Source organism: Tauraco erythrolophus, chromosome 16 (assembly GCF_009769465.1).
Source record: "Tauraco erythrolophus isolate bTauEry1 chromosome 16, bTauEry1.pri, whole genome shotgun sequence".
Classification (NCBI taxonomy): domain Eukaryota; kingdom Metazoa; phylum Chordata; class Aves; order Musophagiformes; family Musophagidae; genus Tauraco; species Tauraco erythrolophus.
This window is the reverse complement of record NC_141480.1, coordinates 8051060-8070288: the sequence shown is the minus strand read 5'-3', so window position 1 is coordinate 8070288 and position 19229 is coordinate 8051060. Positions and strand designations below refer to the sequence as shown.

Genomic DNA, 19229 nt, shown 5'->3' with positions numbered 1-19229 from the left:
TGAGGCGCTTGGCGGTGGGGCCGGAGCCGGAGGGGCGGCCCGGGGTGATGGCGGCGGCGGTAGCGGGCGTGCGGGTGCTGCCCGCCTCGCCCAACTGGTACAGCAGCCGCTGCAGTGACGCCAGCAGCGATGGCCGCATCTTCGGCTTCGCGGCCAGGCACCGCGTCTGCCTGCTGGATGTCGGCGGCGCCTCACCCGCGTTTTACGGTACTGCTGCCACCCGCGCCTGCACGGGCCCCGGGGCTGCCGGCGGCCCTCCCTGACCCCGGCCTTTTGTAGGAGCTCCCTGACTCCGCGGGGCCGCCCTTCCGGCGGGACGGGGGGCGCGGGAGCCGCGTGGCGGGGCGGGGGGCGCGGGTTTGGGAAGGCGCCGTGCGCTCATGGCGGGCTTTTGCTGTCGCTGCAGGAGAGCTCATCGGGCACACGGACAGGATCTCCGGGTTCGCGTTTTGCCACTGCCCCGGGCAGAGCAGCCTCTGCGCCAGCAGCTCCGACGACGGGAGTGTCCGCGTGTGGGACGCGGAGAGCCTGGCTCCGGTGGCGGAGCACGGCCTGCACCGGGTAGGGAGCCCGCGGGGGCGGGGAGGGTGAGAGCGCAACAGCTTGCGGGGCGGGTGGGCTTTGCGAGGGCTTGCGCCCAAAACGGGGCGATGTTCCTTCAGCAAAGGTGGATTTAACACCTGGTGAAGGTAAAACCGTTGAACGCCTCTGGCCAGCGTTCTGTCCTCGCCTGAGGCCTGCACTGGGACAGGTTGCCCAAAGAATCTGTGGATGCTCCATCCTTGGAAGTGTTCAAGGCCAGGTTGGATGAGGCTTTGAGCAACCTGGTGTAACGGAGGGTGTCCTTGCCCTTGGCAGGGGGGTTGGAACTGGATGATCTTTGAGGTCCCTTCCAACCCAAACCATTCTCTGATCACCTTAGTAAGCTGTTAGTTACATCAGAGCCTCAGTAAGCGGGAGTGCTCGCAGTGCCTGCTCATTGCCTCTCAACCCAGCTCACCTGAAGTCTTCTCACCGAGTTATTGTTGCATGCAGGACAAAGAACAGGCATTTGAAGAGTTACCATCACCCAGGGCAGCATATCGGTGAATACATCGATCGTGGCAAAGCCCAAAAGAACTGAAACGCTCTAGAACTGACTCAGCTGATGCTGGGGATACTCCCAGATTATTTTCTGCCCGTTATTCTGTGTTCCATGGTGGTAAACCAGCTTTAAATGTCTTCAATTCTCTCTCTTCAGAACGCAATCTCGGCATTGCACTGGTCGCCCCTTGTGAAAGATTTGATCGTGTCGGGTGATGAAAAAGGTGTAATTGTTTGTTACTGGCACAACAGGAGTGACAGCCAGCAGTTCTTCCCAGAGCCTCGGAAAATTTTTTGTCTCACTTGTTCTCCTCACCATGAAAACCTGGTGGCAATTGGGTAAATATTCATTACGTTTTGTTTTCCATTCTTAGTCTGCAAGAACCTTATTTTGAATTTTCACTACACAATTGTAAGGTTATTTTTTTCTGCAACAATAGAGAAATAACATTTAGATTTGGTAGACCTGCGAGACATAGAAATCCATAACAACATAAGGGTCTAAATTTGGTTTGAATCTTTGGAGTTTCTTATTTTTTAGTTAGACTTGACCGGTGTTTGTCGCACTATAGGTTACTTCATCTGAACAGAATTTCTTAGTTTGACTATGGCAGTGGGGTTGGAACTAGATAATCTTTGAGGTCCCTTCCAACCCAAACCGTTCTATGATTCTATGACTAGGCCTTTGTCAGCCACTGCAAGTCCAGTCCTGTAGATACTCAAGACTGTATTGAGCAGAGCAGGAACATGAAAGCCCTTTAGACTTAGTGATGCAGCTCTCTATAAAGGGTAAAGGGAAAAGTTTTCCTTGTATAAAAGCCACTGTAGCTTTTTAAGTCTCAGAAAGCTGTATTAGTAATGAATTAATGTCAGTCTTGAAGCCAGATATACTGGTTGCACTTCTTGAAAAGGCAGATGCAGGTACGCCGGTGCTGTACTGCACATCTAACTGACCGTTAGTCTCTTGGTCCTCTTGCTCCTTGTGATCTGGCTTCTCTGTCCATCATACAGAGATAGTGATCCTGGTAAAGAACTCGGAAATCGAGTCAGATATAATTATCCAAGAATCTCTTCATTAATTCAAGTCTCTATTTTTAGCTACAAGGATGGCATGGTGGTTATAATTGATATCAGCAGGAAAAGAGAAGTTCTTCATCGGCTAAGAGGCCATGACGATGAAATACATTGTCTGGCCTGGTGCCCTGTGCCTGGTGAGGAAAGGTTACCTGCTTGGCAAGATGAACTCCAAGGTATGTCTAAGTGATTAGTAGTTTGTGAAGTAATTCTTAGTTCATGTAAATATCCTAAAGAATTTAATTCCTTATAAAAAGTCAATAAGTAGCTAAGCAAAGGCAACTGATAAGTCCTATAAAGAATGTTCTGATGCAAATCAGTATATTTTCAGTTAATTTTTATAAAGCTTTGAATCTTCAAGTATAATAACGTGACTTCTGTGGTATTCGGTAGTTCGTTCAGAGGAAGGCAAAGTTCCAAATGGGGACCTGACACAGGACACAGCCACGAAGAAGGGTTGTTACCTGGCTTCAGGAAGCAAAGATCAGACCATACGAATATGGAGCTGTACTAGAGGCAGAAGTAAGTAAGATTAATAGTGTGAAATAAACAACGACAATATGGTGGAAGAATTCTCTAACTGCAGCCTTCATTTGCTGACTTGATAGTTTCAAGCATGGGGGGCATACTCAGTGCTTCAGATTCGCACAACTTGTTCTTATCTCAGAGAATTTTGATGTACTGGGTCTAGAGGATCCCTCTTGGTTCTGTAGGTGTAATGACTTTGAAGTTGCCACCCACCAAGAGAAGAGGTGGAGCCGTGGATCCTGCTGTTAAAGAGCGCATTTGGCTGACTGTTCACTGGCCTTCTGGCCGTTCCACAGAAATTGTATCCAGCTCTTTTGGGTAAGTAGGACGCCCAGGTGCCTGGGTACAGTCAGTAACTACAGGTTAATACTTAAGGAAGAACCGAGTAGGAAACTTTGACATCCGCTTCCTTCCCAGTATAATTGGAGAGAAGACAGGCCAAGCGTTAAGTGGGAGTGCAGTAGCAGAAGACTACTACGTGTCCCATAATTTGTCTGATATTGACAACTGAGCATTGACTGCTAATAGTACTGATTGTAGGTTTGCTCATCTGGTGGGTAAAAAATGGTGTGTCGGTTTTCAGTGTGGTTAACTAAGGATATAATTTGTAGGGTGGGGAGTGTGTGTGTGTGTGTAAGCACGTTGTCTAGCGGTATCACTCTTGCAGTGTGCATACATGTAATGGAGTCTATAGACTATTATTCTTTTGAAATGAACAATGAAGTACACACTTTAAATTTTGCAGAGGAGAACTGCTACTTTGGGATTTGGCCCAATCTGGAAAACGCAAGTGGACGCTTCTAGGATCTTCAGAAGGACAAAATCACTCACGAATAGTGTTCAATCTCAGTTCTGTGAAGTGTCAAGACAAAGAGCTCCTGTTTTCCATTTCAATGGACAGAGATGTAAGAACCATTTATAAAATTACTGTAAGAATAGCCTTACCTATACAGTTTGACTGAGTGAGGCTACCCCTTTCAGGGCCACAATTTTTCTCTTAAAGTGGGTTTACTGCAGCGTTTTATAACGTCATTGCTTAAAATTTGCTCTGAGCACAGGTGGTGTATATTTTTGTTAGTTTATTAGCTCAAGCTCTTACCGTGGTGGAGCAAATGGTTATGACATCCTGGACTTGAATGGTAATTGTTTAACAAAGGTAGTTTACCATCTCTTTCCTGTATATTTCATTTTAAAAAGGCCTATTTTTCCTTGTAAAAATCATCTACTTGTACAGAATAAAGCATCTATTTTTTAATACATTTTTTTAACTTTTTTGCCTTTTACAGGCAGCAGAGCATGTCCTATTTCAAAGTCAGAAGAGGACCGTAGTACTAAAATACAGTAATTTTATCCATTCCATTGCAGTCTTACAACTCTTACAGCCCTGTCCATGACACGTAATCCTCTGGGTGCAGATCACATACTATGTCAAGCCTTGAATTTGACCCTTTTTTTCATCTCACTTGTGCTTTGCTTTTCCTTGTCATACGAGTCACTCTATGTTTAACGATTCCTTATTCCTTAAATATTCTTCAGGTGAAGTGCTGGGACCTATCAACTCTCGACTGTAGCTGGACAATGCCCTCACTTGGAGGATTCGTCTATAGTCTAGCCTTCTCCCCTGTGGACACGGGCTGTCTTGCCATTGGTGTTGGAGACAGCATGATCCGGGTGTGGAATACTTTGTCCATGAACAATATCTATGATGTTAAAACCTTCTGGCAAAGCATAAAGGCCAAGGTTACAGCAGTAAGTGTGCTTTTGATTCCCTTTTTCTCTTGTCTCTTTTCCTCATCTTGCTCCATTTTTCTCTTTGAAGAATATTTCTTTTTCACTCCGAAGAAGCTTTTTCCTAACTAAAAATCTGTAAAGCCAAGTTCTTCCTTTGGTACTTGATGCTTTCTGTATGCAAAGCACTTTGGCAACAAATTTTTAGACCTTCTTAGAGCCCTAGGTGCTTCCATCACATCTTGTGAAAATCAGCTGAAGGCCAGCTGGCCGTTCCGTTACTTTCTTGCTTCTTTTGTGATCCTTCCTTGCTTCATCCATGATTTCTCTTGCTCTGCAAGGAAGTTTGACAAGCACAGAAACCAAGATGGGTGTCTTCAGGTTGAGTTTGACCAGTGGTTAGCCAGAGGCTACTGCCTGGTAAAATTGCTGGCAGCATTAAAACATGGTAGTTCTTCTTCTTCACACCAAAAGTTTTCTCACCATCCTATTCTCCACTTGTATTTTGTAATGTAGATTTAAAATAGTATTTTAATGATTTTAGTCCATTTCATCTCATCCCACAACAGCTGGTAGGGGGCAAGCCTCTTATACTCGTAGTACAGGGATCAGATCAAGTGGCTCTAGTTGGAAGGGTGGGTATAAGAGATGGTGCTTGCTCATCGGTTTCAATGTTTTCCTTTTGTTTATTATTTAGAAATAAGGGGTCATTATGGGTCTCTTTTTGTTCTGCTTGCAGTTATCCTGGCATCCAACTAAAGAAGGCTGCTTGGCTTTTGGAACAGATGATGGGAAAGTTGGCATATTTGACACCTTCTCCAGCAGGTAAGAAAGTAGCATTCAAGTTCGTTCATGTCAGATCCTGCTGGTATGTTACCACGCATCGGTGGTGCAGTCTTTCCTGAGGTATACCTTTAGTAGTAGAGAAGAGTAGGATTAAATTAAAACTAGTCAAACAGCTGGATTTTCACTGCATCTTTTCATCTCTCCGTTATGTCTGGTAGCTTCTAAGGTAGTCTTACTCAAAGTGCATGACCAGAGATCCTCTGTGAGAGGACATCAGTCAAGGAACACTTTAGCCAGAAAGATATTTTTCAGAGAACAAAGAGCAACATGCAGGTGCAGGTCATCAGGACAGTTTTGTGCTGGTTTTAGTAGTGTCCTACAGGGCATGTTCAAGAAGGCTTGGTTGAGCCATTGCTTTAGTATGTTACAGCACCTGGTGTCTGTTTTCACCACTGGAAATATGTTGCTTTGATATTTTATTTATTTGCTTATTTCTCTCTTTGCTTAAATCTGACTGCCCCTGCTTCCTTATCTTCCTGACCAGTGCTAAGAATAAGCCACCTCAGATCTCCAGTACTTACCATAAGAAGACTGTATACACATTAGCCTGGGGACCTCCAACTCCTCCTCTGTCTTCTGGTGAGTCTTCCAGCACCTTGTGATAAGTACATCATCCATGCAGAGCACACAGAGGCCATGAAGTTGTTACACCCTCCCTTCTTAGGAAAAGGAGCCTCCTTTGCTTGGTAGCAATCCTTTCCAGCAGCTAAGAATGCATTCTGCTTGAGGAATTGTTAATAGTTTTGCAAGGGAGCAAAACAATCTCATCTAGTTTTTGAATTCTGGTAGCTTCAGGAAGTAGGTGGGAGTGGAGTATCACACCTCTGCACTTACTTCAGGGTTTTACAGACCAGTAACTGTCTGCACATGCTCCCGGTAGTAACTGGTTTATATCAAATGTGGGTTCCTTTGCTGCAGAAGTATGTTTCTATGATTTGAAAGTACCAAACTTTAAAGGGAATTTTAATTCTTGCAGGGATTGTGATATGGAGAGATCTGTTGGTAGAAATGAGATGTCCTTTCAGAGGACTATTGTGAGAATTTCTTGCTGCTGGATCACAGGCAATTGAAGCATGTATCTAGCCTTTTAAAATAATGTTTTGATTGTAGAGGGAGTGATTACTCCTTCTAAGACTGATGAAGAGCACAGTATATTTAGCTTTTTTCTCTATTGGATAGGAGGAGAAGGTGAACAGCCCTCTGTAACTTTATATAGTTGTGCTGGAGAAGGTATTGTGTTTCAGCACAACCCCTGGAAGCTTAATGGAGAGGCAAATGACATCAACAAAGTCATCCAAGACACTAATTCAATCAAAGTGAGTATGACTGGGGGGGAGTGGTTACGGATTTGTGATAACCATGTCATAGTTTCTACAGCCTTGTAATTGTAGGTTTCTGATTATGCCTTCATTATGAATCCGTAACAAAAAATTTGAAACTCGCAGTCTCCACAGATGAACTTCAGAGACACTTACTGACTCAAATTATTTAAACAGTTTATCTGTTTGCCTCTGAAAAGGATATTTTTTTATAGAGTCTAGTTTTTAAAGCTGTGTATGGCTGCTTAAAATAATTAGTTCACACAGAGCTTTCCAGTTTCCAAGCACTTCAAGTAATATCCTGAATAATGTCATAGCTTAGATCACGTGGTGGATGTGCATGAATTAACTACCTCAACTTCTCTAGTTCTTGTTTCAAATGTTAAATTTTTCTTTTTTAAATAAATGTTGCAGTAAAGGCAGTCATGATTTTGTAGGAATCTCTTTCCATTTACACTGCAGCTAATGCAGAGTGGTTGGTCATAACTGACTGTAACCTTCTCAACTACGATCAGTCATTTCTTAGTTGAAAGTATGAAATAAGTGAAATGGGTTAGATCTTCAGTTGCTTTAAGTCAACTGAAGTCAATAAAACTATATTGATTCGTATCAGCTGGGTTTTGGCTTCTTTCTTGAGTAGAAGACTCACTGGGGGTTAACAGACTAACATCACAGGCAATGAAAGGATTATTTTTACGCATCTAAATTGTAAGTAGTTTTCATCTGAATTAGAAAGAATAGAAATAATTACAAGTAAACTTTGATTTCTTTTGAAAGATGATAGAATTTGCTTGCAATGTCTGGGGCTTTCCAAGGAACATAAGGAGATCGAGCATCAAGGTCCTGCTGGAATCCAGACAAACTCCCTTTGAGATGTTTCACTGAACTGATAAAAATAATCACTGGTTCTCACATCAGTTCACTCAGTCTTTCTTAATTGCCCAAGCTTATGTCACTGCTACAAAATGCAATGGATCCTTTTGCGACATTCGTTTTGCAGGCTAATTGCAACTGTATCCAGTTGCCAGTCTTGCTCTGTTGAATGTAAGCAAGAGAGATTTTGGGGGTTTTGGCAATACTTGTGTCTTCTTTCTACAGCACAAACTGCCTGCACGCACAGAGATCAGCTGGAAACCAGATGGCAAACTCTTGGCTCTTGGCAATGAAGATGGGTATGTTTCACTTGTAGTTTAAGGCTGTACATGTGCTGATCCAGACTAGAATCACTGTAGTGAAGCAAAAGTCCTTTTTGTTGCCCTGGTTTGTCTCTGTTCTTTCACTGCCGATGTATTTGCATTGTGATAGTACAGCATTCCTTGCTGTTACTTGGTTTAGCTGCTCTTAGTGTGGGAGATTCACGTCATCATGTTCAGTTACTTTTCAAGGATCCACTCATGGTTGAAACGCACTTTTGCTGATATACTAAATGAGGTTTGAGTTGAATCCAGAAAAGAAAAGCTTGTTTAGTTACTCCGTTTTGTGCTCTGTTAGTGGAGTTCTTACACTGTTGTTCTTAAATTTCAGCTCAATTGAAATATTTCAGGCGCCGAACCTGAAGTTGCTCTGCACTATCCAGCAGCATCATAAACTGATTAACGCTATTCGTTGGCATCACGAGCATGGGACCCAGCCAGAGCTGAGCTACTTGATAGCTTCAGGCTCAGTTAATGCCACTATTTATGTGCATAATCTGAAGAGCATCGTAGGTAACTGTTTGCAGATTATATTCCAAGTCTTGGCATCTTGGTTTTGGTTTACTCTCGGTTTGTCTTGCTGGCCATACTTGATCCTTTTCTTTTTTCTTTCAGAGAGCACTTCAGAAAGTCCTTTGACAATAACGGAGCCTTTTCGAACTCTGGCTGGGCACACAGCTAAAATCACAAGCCTCTCTTGGAGCCCCCACCATGAGGGAAGACTGGTATCTGCTTGCTATGATGGTACTGCACAGGTATTGTTCCACAGCCAGTCACAAGCATGTTTCATTTAGTTTCAAATCATCCATCCTATAGCGTTTTAGAACCAAGCTGACTAAACAGCAAAGCTGCTTTTGTGAGATCAACTGTTGAAGTACTGCAGGTTTACCCTTGGTAACCATCTCCTGCTTCTGGATACCTGATATGCAGGTATCCATTTGTTTTTGTGACTTGCAAATTGATTCGTAAGTCCAGTCATTATCACTTTCATATTAGCAGTTTTGGATCCTTGAAAAAGAAAGATGTTATGCAGACGTATGGATGCAAACAAAGGAAGCCCTGACTTTTCTCCATTTGCATGTGGGTATCTGAAATACCTGTGCAAACGCCCTAGAGAAGAAGTTCATACAAGTGCAAATCACTGAAGAGAAAATGCAGAGTATTAGGGGAAGGTGAGACTTTCTGAGGAAGTGGATTTCTTTCTTATTTATCAGGTATGGGATGTTATGAAGGAAGAGCCACTCTGCAACTACCGAGGGCACCAGGGCCGGCTACTGAGTGTCCAGTGGTCACCAGTGGATCCAGATTCTGTTTATACAGGAGCAGATGATTTTGCAGTTCACAAGTGGCACATCTCGAAGCAGGAACATACACGGCCTCCTCAGGGTACGTATATTCAAACAAGATCCTTACCTGACAATGAAGTTGGAGCTGGGAAGTAGAGGGTTGCCATGCTGAAGTTGTATAAGTTTTTATGCTGAATTCAAATCTGCCTGCTACCTCTCCCAGAATAAGCTGTGTCTAGGTTTAAATTGAGTTGTTTGTTTATTTGGAAACTAAATTTTGATCTTGAGAGACAGACAGCTATATACTAAAAATCTATACAGATAATATCAAGGTAACTTGCAATCTTTTACAGGCAAAAAGAGTATAGAATTAGAGAAAAAAAGAAGTATCCAACCAAAAGTGAAAACCAAGAAGAAGAAAAAGCCTATAGGAAAGAGTCCAGCCACGCAGGATCTGAGTGATGCCATGAACGGAGATGAGAACGTGAAGGAAATGTTGCTAGAGGAAAATGGAGTGTCGGACCATGAAGGAGAAAAAGAAGCTCAAGAGGCAGAGTTGCCTGACACAGTCTCCATGACTGGTAATAATCAAATGATCTTAGTTCAATGGTTCCCAGACTGTTTAGCCTTCAGAGCGTCACCAAGTTTAATATTTTCATGCAGATTTTCTCATAAGACAGCCTTATTGAAATAGTCTACTTAAAGGAAATACGGTTCTGGAATGCCTTTCATAATTTTCTAAGCTAGCTTGGGACTACTTGTCTTTAAATAAGAAGATTTTGGCCTAACAAAGTTACGGTATTTGGCTCGAAACAACATCATTTTTGATCAGTGTTGCCTTCTGGTCATAAGTCTTACAATACTGGTGGATCTTTGTTAGTGTCTCTTGACATCTTTGTTAGCTTTCTGACAGTTCAGTAATGTTTTCTTAATATTTCCTGTCCCTAAAAAGCTATTAAGTTCTATTGCAAAGCAAAGCTTGGTTTCTGTATGTTCTGAAATGAATGTAACGAGAATGTGAATATGTCAAGTGTTCTGTTATGGGCTTTTCTATGTATTGATTTTCTTTTTTTTTAATCACTTAACTCCACAGCGTGCAAGGATACATCTTCCTCTGGATATGATTACTCTTCATTCAGCTTGTCAAAGCCTTTTCTGACTCAGAAAGCCACTTCTGTGAAAAAGGATCCACCTAAAGAGAAACCAAGTTAGTATGTTCCAGGGGCTTTTAAGAGTCCTGCATCAAGGCAGAGTTCCTCATTCCAGGCTTGTTTGGCTACAGCTTCCCTTCCTAATATGACACTAAAGTGCTGGAGAAAGAACAGTGTACAGTTGAAATGTCTTAAACGTTTTAAGTTGCTGCTTCTTTTATTTCCCTGTTTGTCAGGTCAATTGAGCAGTTGTTTAATGTGGGCTTAGATACCCTGCCTTTTAGTTGCTAGTTTCATTCCAGGCAAGATGGGCAGAAAAACTTGCAAAGTGACCAGTATTCAAAAGTCACAGTTGTCGTAACAGAGATGCATGTGGCACTTGAGAATCTGTTTTTTGTTTTCCTGCGTGAGGAAGAGGGAGTTTTGGAATATGTTGGAGAGTTATGCTGTAGGGGAGACTCTTGTAAGTGTGCAGCAGCAACTAAAACGTGTCTGATTTTTCAGCTCCTGATGCCTCTCTGAAGAAGAGAAAACCTCGTTCTATTCTACCCTTCAGCACATTCATGGATCACAGATCAAAAGATGAATTGCATCAGGATTGCTTGAGGCTGGCTACATGTCTGAAAACCAAAGGTATCAGTCTAAAACTAAAACACTTGGAGGGGAGGTGCTATAAAATATTCAAAGCATGTATCCAAGGACTTGACTTTGACCGCTAGGCATTACTGTTTTTAAATCCTTACTTTATCAAAGTGTGTGACTAGTTGTGGTCTCCTGTCTAACTTCTCTTACAGTGTTTCAGCACTGTAGCCACTGCAGACAGGTTTTGAGTAGGATCCTGTGTTGTGGAAGTAGGGTAGAATTTGTCTGTAGTGGTTTTGACCTTCAGAAGTATAATATGGGCAGGAGAAAATAAGGGAGAGGTTTGTATTCTTACAGTATCATTCCTTAGAGCACGCAAAGGAACGTGCTATGTGTGATTTAGAATAAATGTTCTGTACAAACATGGCCCTTCTGATCAAACTTAGATGTAAGTTTTAAGTGTTCATCTGCAAATGTAAGAACTTGTTAAATCTGCTATACAGGAAATAAAGTAGAAGACACAAGTGTTTACCAACAGTTGAGTGTAGAGGAGTGGTACAGTGACTTGGCAGGTCCCAGTTCCCAGTGTTGTACCAAATCTTAAATATTCATTCTCTTTATCTGGTTTAGGTGATAATGAAGATGTGTCTCTTGACCTCAAGGATTGCATCCACTTGGGGCTGTTCACAGACAGGCCTTCTCTACACAATATGATTGATGTGGAAGGTAAGTGGGAAAATGAATCCACTTTGACAGTATGTCCATTGTAATTGTTACATTCAAGGAGAAAATGAATTGGGAAAAATGCTTGGATTTTCTTTACTGTGGATTAAAGTGTAGGATTAAGAATGCAGATCTATGTGAAAAGAAGAAAAGATCTATTTTTCCCAAATAGTTTTTAAATCTTTCAGATGCAAACTTGCAACACCTTACACTTGAATAATCTCACTGTTGCCAAGGTATTTACTATAGCAAATAATGCTGTTGCACTTATGCTGATGGGAAGCGTGTTTGCTTCAAACAGGAAAACATCACCTGGAGAACGGGCATCCAGAGCTCTTTCAGCAGCTCATGGTGTGGAAAGGAGATCTGAAGGGTGTCCTCCAGGCAGCTGCTGAGAGGGGAGAGCTGACAGACCAGCTGGTAGCAATCTCGCCCATGGGTATGTTTGTTCTTGTCACACATAAGCAGATGCAATTAGCTGCCAAGGGTAGCCTCATTCTCATTGTTTGGGGTTGGAAACTCTTGATTGTTCCAGACTGGAAGGAAGTTGCTTCTTTGATTTTTGTTACCAGGCAGTTAAACACAAAACATATCCAATGATGATGAAAACCTGGATGTTCCCATAAGCACCTTTAGGTCGAGACAGCAGGAAACAGAGTGGTTTCCTTTGGGACTTCCTGAAAGAGCAGGCCTCTCCTTCCATGCACAAAGTTGGTGCGTTGTACTATGTCAGAGTCCTTCCAGCTTGCTGTTGGTTTAAATTACTTTTAAGTTATTTTACTGATCTTGAAGTCCTACAGTCATGTTCACGCCCTAGGTCTACCCTGTTTCGTTGCCTCAGTGACTTGTATTAGGATGGTTAAGGAACAAGAAACTAATCTGGGGCAGAGAAGAGGTACATGTTGGAGAAACCAGTGATGATAATATCCCACAGGAATTTTTCCAGTTCTAAAACTTTGCCTCCAATTGTATTGCCTTCTCTTTTGCAGTTGGATATCAGGCCTGGGTTTGGACAGTGGAAGCCTTTGCGAAGCAACTGTGTTTTCAGGAGCAATATGTGAAGGCTGCCTCCCATCTCCTCTCCATCCATAAAGTGTATGAGGCTGTTGAGCTCCTGAAAGTGAACCATTTTTACAGGTTACTCTATATTCATGTTTAGCATTTGCTCTTGTTTTCTAGTGGGGTAGATTTGTCTTTCTGGTTCACTTTTTGTTGACAGTAAATTAACTCTTCTACCTGGTTTCTCTTATGTGCATTAGGGAAGCAATTGTAATTGCTAAGGCCAGGTTGCGTCCAGAAGATCCAATTCTGAGAGATCTTTACACCAGTTGGGCAGCTCTGTTAGAGAAAGATGGTCATTATTCCATGGCCGCCAAATGGTGAGTGTTACTGGGAAGAAGACAGAGTTGGTTCCATGCCTGAAACAAAGAAAGTTCTTGGGTTCGTAGCAGCTGAAATCTGTTAACTGGTCTGGTCATTATTTGCTTAAGGTGCTTTCTGAGACTGATCTCACTAGACTCCCTCTAGAATCTCCAGAGGGAAGTTCAGAGCAGAAGGTCCAAGTGCCATACTACAGTAGAGCCATCTTTTTCCACAGATGTTACTGGAAGTCTTTGAAAACTAGTCTCGCAAGACTAAGATTAGGATGTATACAAAAAGACTATGTGATGCTTCCAACCTTCCTACTGGAAACATGCAGTGCAACAGTTCGTCTCGTGTGTCTTGAGGCCTTAGCTAATATCCTAATCACTGGGTTCTCCTCCTCTGACTGGAGTGTTTCAAGTCTGTGACTACCAAAATTACTAGTAACACTTGAAGTATTTTGGCTGGAGTAGTGTCCTTTGCTTGGTGCTGACTTCAGTTTTGGCATTTTTGAGGGTGTCCACGCTTGTGAAGGGACTTAGATTAAATTCTCTTTAATCTATTTATTTCTGTTTCTCATCCAAGCCGTGCATGGTATGGATGAGACCTGAAACCTCTGGTGGTTGTCCAGACTACTAGGCTGTGTGACTTTGCCTTTGTAGTTTTGCATCAGATCAGGCTTTGTATGTCTGTAGTAAACTTTGGTAAGGCAAAGCAGCGAGAGCTCTGAGAACCTGTGGAAAATACAGGTTTATCTTCGTTTGGTTGCTTGTGCCGTTATCTTGCAATACAGTTTAAAAATGGTATTTCAGTACTAATCAAGTCGATTTGCTTTTATCTCTTTCCAGTTATTTGGGGGCTTCCTCACCCTATGATGCAGTTAAGGTGTTGGCAAAAAAGGGGGATGTGACGTCCCTGAAAACTGCTGCTGAACTTGCGCTGATATCTGGAGAAGAGGAGTTATCAGCAACTTTGTCTTTCAGATGCGCCCAAGACCTGCTGTTATCCAGGAACTGGGTGGGAGCTCAGGAAGTCCTTCAGCAACACAAAACTTTATTTGTGAGTCTGGTTGTTTCCTTTCTTTAGCTTTGTCTCTCTCCAGATTAACTTCATTAACTTGTCACCACTTCCCATAGTTTAGCAGTCCACAGGTACTCCTTTGAGCTGGTTTTGCCTCAAAGTCTTTTTCTAGAAGTTTATTGCAATGACCCTATGAAAAAGCTTGTGCCCTTGCAGAGGCAAAAGGCCCATGGTGGGGAGGCACATGAAGCTCTGTGCTTGTTAGTTATATGAGAGGTAGTTGAGAAAAGTGGGATTTTTTTTTTTAAAGTATGCAATACTGATCATAAGAAGAAAGAAGTGAAGGAAAAGTATTCACTGTTTACATTAAAGGAACAAATGAGCAAACTGTAAATCCATCTGCTGGAAGCTTAATCCAGAAATTTGTTTTCGTGCAGACTGAGAAACAGAAGGCTAGCCTAGCTTGTTATGAGGTTTCCTTCTCATGTTAGAACCTCTAGCAGCATTGTTCTTTGCTAGCTGCAGTTGTGAAAGTCTATCACCAATAAGCTACTACTAGCCATTATGTTCTTAAATTTTTCTGCCTGCTGTGGTCAATAAGGGATTGTTTTTCTTTTAGCAGCAGCTCAGTGCTTTTTTTTTTTCCTTCTTAAAGGGACAAAGACTTGTTTTCTGCCTTAACGAACTGCTTTGCAAGTGCCTTAGCGAAAGAAATCCCTATGACCGAAAGAGCTCCGTGCCTCCCTGTTACCACAGCTGGGAGCTGAACAGAGAGGCCTCATTTTTTGACATGGTGATAGAAGTGTGGCAGAATGTTCTGGGCATGGACACCACTGAACGAGCCACACATGCACAGGAGCAGCTGCGCAGTGTTGAGCATCCTCCTTCTACCAGCAACACACACCCAAAGCAGGTAAGTGGATTTAGATCTATATAGACACCAATCCTTACTATGGCACATGCAGTAAAACAGCTACTTTGTGGTGTTGTGCCAGCTGTTCTCAGAGGACTGCTGCCTGTGCCTTGCTGCAGGATGAGGTTATAGTCTGGGAGGGGTAGATGATAGGCAGCTGGGACAGCTTGCAGAGCCACCAGTTTGTTTCTGCATACACTTCTGTGTAGGGTAACAGCTGATGCACGATGTCGTTGCTGAGCACTGAGATCACCAAGATGTGCTGGCTGGGTGGGAGTGATTGGCATAGTTGAGTAGTCTCAGCAGTGATTCAGGGTTTTGTGTTGAACTGTTAGGAGAGGCAGGGCTGCTTGTTAAAATGTCCTGGAGTTCAGAAGGTCTGTTCATAGACTGGTGCTCCAGCAGCTCTTCCCTCTGAGCACAGTGAGTCACTGACCTCTGGTGTGCTCCCATATGCAAGCACAGCTGCTGATTTTACAGTTACAAGTAACGTAAAAGTGCTCTATCTGCTGCATGAAGGAGACTATGTAAATTGCATTGTCATTAAAATTGCTTTTGGTTAAGTCATGTGCTTCTGGGCTGTTCCACAATGGTCATAAGCTCATACTTGGCAGTAAAACTATTAATCATGCTCTCTGGTGCTTCCTGTAGGTGCTTTTCCATATCTCCCATGACCTGACCCTTGCTGCTCTGAGCTATCAGACAGCTACCTGGGATGAGGCAGTGAAAAGCATTCTTGGAGCTGTGACCCGCAGTTATGATGCTGGTAATTTCACTCTGATGCAGGAGATCTGCAGTATCATCCTTCCTGAAGGTAAGTCTCTTCTTGTGTATCTCCTGGTGCTGACAGATTGGGGGCTCTTCCTTGTAAGCACAGCTGTCTGTCCATTATATTATTAGGCATAGTAATGTTTGGAAGGAGAAAGTACTACCCATACATATAAAAACCTGTGGAATTTGGCTAGTGGAAGGGCTATTGGATGACCAAAATTCCTGGCCGTGGAAGGAAGCTGATGAGTGTCAGCTGCTGTGGGTGATGTAGGAAACTGAGCAAATTCTGTTCTGTAAGGGAGATGGAGACATTGGAAAGCTGTGTTCATCTCATAGTTAAAAATCACTCCAGCTGGCCCTTCCCTCCATTCTCTGCAGAGTGCAGCGCATTTATTTTGTGGCTCTCGATCATGTGACTGTCCTGAAGTGCAGCTTGGGGCCAGGGAAGTTTGCTGTAGGTGATAACATGCAGTCTCATGCTAGCTAGAACAGAGTATTGTGTTTCAAAAGATGACGAAGATGTCTGCCTCGTCGTGCTTTTCTGCTTCCTGCACCACTCTGCCAGCATCTGAGTAAATCTCTGGTTTGGGTCTCCAGGATAGCTGTTTATTTACCAGATCTGGTCTTTTTCTTTGGAAATCTCTATCAACTCTGTAATCCTTTCTTTCATTACTAGGCTGTGATAACCTGAGACACAAGCTGGACAGCACAAGTTCTCAGAGCATGGACGCTTGCAGAAGTTTAGAGGGCTTTGTGGCTTACGGACTGCTGTATGACCTGTGGTGGAACTCTCTTGTCTTGCAAAAGGCTAGTTTGGATCCTGTGCTGTGTCCCAGTGAGCAGCCAGCTCCTGAGAAGAGTTGTGTTTCAGGTCAGTCCTCCTCTGAAGAAACTCCTAATCAAACTGCAGTTGAGACAGATGAAAATCTCTGCAACATAACTGAAGTTTGTGAGACAGAAAGTGACTCAAGAGCTTGCTCAGTTGGTTTGGTAGACAGAGAGTCAAAACTGAATGGCTGCAAAGTGCTTCTTTCGGATGAGATGGCTGCTTTACAGAACACCCAGAGAGATATAGCTGAGGTCCAGCAGATTTTAGCAGATATGATCCGCCAGCATCAGCAGCAGAGGAACAGTCTCCAGGAAAACACAAATGGAAGCACCCCGGAAAGCAACCTGCAGCAGAGTTCAGAGACTGAATCAGGCAAACCATGCTCTGACGACAACCAGATGAATTGGTAAGCTTCAGAACATGAATTAATGGATTGAAAACGCGTTGGTTTTTTTGTGTGTTTGTGCAGCAGATTTCTTGTTTAGCTCAGATTGCCTCTAATCTCAAGCTTGTCACCCTGGGACACTTCAACATACAGCTCAAGATTCTTGCATTTCCCTGGGGCTGAACTACTGTGTGCATAAACTTTCTACAGCTGATGGACTGCTTGATACACTGGGTGTGCTGGTGTGGTGAATAAACAGGGCAGCCTGAAAAGGGGAGGATAATGAGGAGGACAGGCATGGTCTAAGAGGTCTGTTTCTTTGTTGAACAGTTATTTGGGACTTGGGCGAGAATGAGCTAGAGGATGTAACGCTTGTCCAACTCTCCCCTGCGCAGGAGGGAGACTATGCAGTCGTTTAAGCAAAACAGTTACTCATTACACTTGCTCTTTTCTTGACAGTAAAGATGAAGTAAAGGAACCAATTACACTCCCTGAGCTAACGAAGCAGCTTCTGAAAGCAAAGCAGAAACTAGCAGAATTTCCAGACAATTTAAAGGTAAGTTTTCAGAAGGGGCATTGTGGTTCTCAAAAAAGACAGTCTTTTGGTAGGGGCAGCCTCATCATAGAATCCCTTTCCTACAGAAAGTAAGGGAGGGTGTCTTTCTTTGTGATCCTATGGCAATTTTGAGAGAGAACTGACAAAGGGCATCAAGGTGATATTTTTCTTTCAAGCGTAACTCTGTGTGGTTGGAAAGCGTAGATAAAGCTCCTGCATGGGAGAACTCAATGGGATATTCTGTATGAATCTCCCACACGCTTTAAAAGTAATCCCTTGCTACTTAGAATTACGTATGCAAAACCAGTTTTGGTAAATAGTGAAATGGCAAATTTAAGGTATAAAATAGCCTTTAGAGATCAGGCACTGTGGCAACTAAACATGGCGTATTTGAAAACAATGTTTTCTAGGCTGTCCCATCCCCTCTGTCCTCTAGTCTATAATATAACTAAAGGTAATCATGGTGATTGTGCAAGAGGAGGCAAACCTGGTTAAAAATGAGCTAATGCACTAGAAGAAGAGGGAAAAACGCATCTGACTCATGACTGTCTGTTCTAAAGATATTCTAAAGCAGAGTCTTTAGAGAGGTGGCTGCCTGTAGTTGAACAATTATAACAGAAAGAGTAGACGTCACCTCATGTTCCCTTTTTTTGCAGGTCTTTCCGTTCCCCGACGTGCTGGAGTGCTGCCTTGTACTCCTTCACACTGGATCCCAGTGCCCTCCTGATCTACACGAGCAGGCATTGGATCTCTTTAGGAAACACGGTAGCGCTGATGTTTACAAAAAGGCTGGCAGGAGGTTCTTGACATGACGTTTTGGGACCAAACTGTCTCCCTCGAGCTGCCTACAGCTACTTAACACCAAGGCAGCTCTTTCTTCAAGTGAAGGCTTGTTTTGATGGCTGTGGTTACTTTGGATAAAACTACAAAAGAACATGTTTATATACAGACTCACTTGTGGTCATCGACTAGGACCACTTAAGGAGATTGTGTTAGAAAACTGAAAAGCAGTAGGTTGTGAGCGTGAGCTGCATACAGGATTTTTGTAGAGTCTTTTTTTATTTGTTGGAAGTTATGCTAATGAAAGCTGTTCCTATTTACATGGAAGACAAACAGTTTTGAGCAGCTCTATCAGTCTTTGAGCAGAGGAGGAAAAACACAATGGTTTCTGTAAGTAAACTGACCCTTAAACCAGTATTGTTCTTAAAAACATTGTGAGTCTATTTTCGCTCCTTTAAATAAAAGTCTTCTACCACCATGAACTGGCATTTAACTTGATGGATAGAAATCAGTATCAATCAAGGGCAAACACATTAAAAATAAGCCTGGTTTGTTTTGGTGTGGGGTTTTTTTTTGCTAAATGCACTACTCAGTAGGTAGAACAAGTGTGTGCTGTGGCTTAGCTTTGCGTGGTGAAGACACCCGTACAACACAAAATGGAGGGCAAGATCTTTTATGTTTGTTTCTAGCACGACTAGCAAGAGATAAGGCATTTCTCCAGGTAAAGAGAAGTCCCTCCTTTTGGCAACAGTGATGGTAAATTTAAGGAACTACCAAGTTCTCTAGAAAAGCTGCTCTTCTAGAAGTGGCAAAACCAGTGCTAGATTCCTGAGTCTTGAACACGCAACACTTTACCAGTCTCACAGCTCACCTAAAAGCTTTGCCTGTCTTGTTAGAAAAACTAACTCTACAAAAAGAACAAGGCTGCATAAACCTTCATGAAATAGCATCTGGCTTTGTAATTTCTAGAAGCAAGTTTTTCAATGCAGCAGAAAAGGTCATGTTAGGATGGGGGTCATGAATTCAGAAACCTTGTAGGTACAGTAAAGATTATTAAGACAAAAATTAGGTGATCAAGAGCAGTTCCAGGTTCTTCCAGC

The 19229-nt window shown here is 42.8% G+C and overlaps 1 protein-coding gene across 1 annotated transcript; it reads left to right on the top strand.

The window, feature by feature from the left end:
* Window positions 1-47: 47 nt before the first annotated feature.
* Window positions 48-18176, top strand: GEMIN5 (gem nuclear organelle associated protein 5). The gene is made up of 28 exons (XM_086621720.1): window positions 48-207; window positions 407-561; window positions 1241-1422; window positions 2182-2333; window positions 2551-2679; window positions 2871-3003; window positions 3431-3590; window positions 4222-4434; window positions 5153-5238; window positions 5744-5838; window positions 6439-6575; window positions 7677-7750; window positions 8103-8284; window positions 8387-8526; window positions 8986-9157; window positions 9411-9638; window positions 10151-10264; window positions 10713-10841; window positions 11421-11516; window positions 11815-11952; window positions 12503-12650; window positions 12773-12892; window positions 13724-13934; window positions 14551-14808; window positions 15460-15622; window positions 16256-16814; window positions 17253-17349; window positions 18006-18176. The coding sequence occupies exons 1-28, from the start codon at window positions 48-50 to the stop codon at window positions 18159-18161; spliced, it is 4587 nt and encodes a 1528-aa protein (XP_086477846.1). The 3' UTR covers window positions 18162-18176.
* The last annotated feature ends 1053 nt before the right edge of the window (window positions 18177-19229 follow it).

What these genes read in the sequence shown, in the direction of transcription:
- GEMIN5 (XM_086621720.1), top strand. Translation starts at nt 48, where the DNA reads ATGGCGGCGGCGGTAGCGGGCGTGCGGGTGCTGCCCGCCTCGCCCAAC. An exon ending in GCTCTTGGCAATGAAGATGG is followed by an intron (nt 7,751 to 8,102) that starts GTATGTTTCACT and finishes CTTAAATTTCAG; the next exon opens with CTCAATTGAAATATTTCAGG. An exon ending in TATTCCATGGCCGCCAAATG is followed by an intron (nt 12,893 to 13,723) that starts GTGAGTGTTACT and finishes ATCTCTTTCCAG; the next exon opens with TTATTTGGGGGCTTCCTCAC.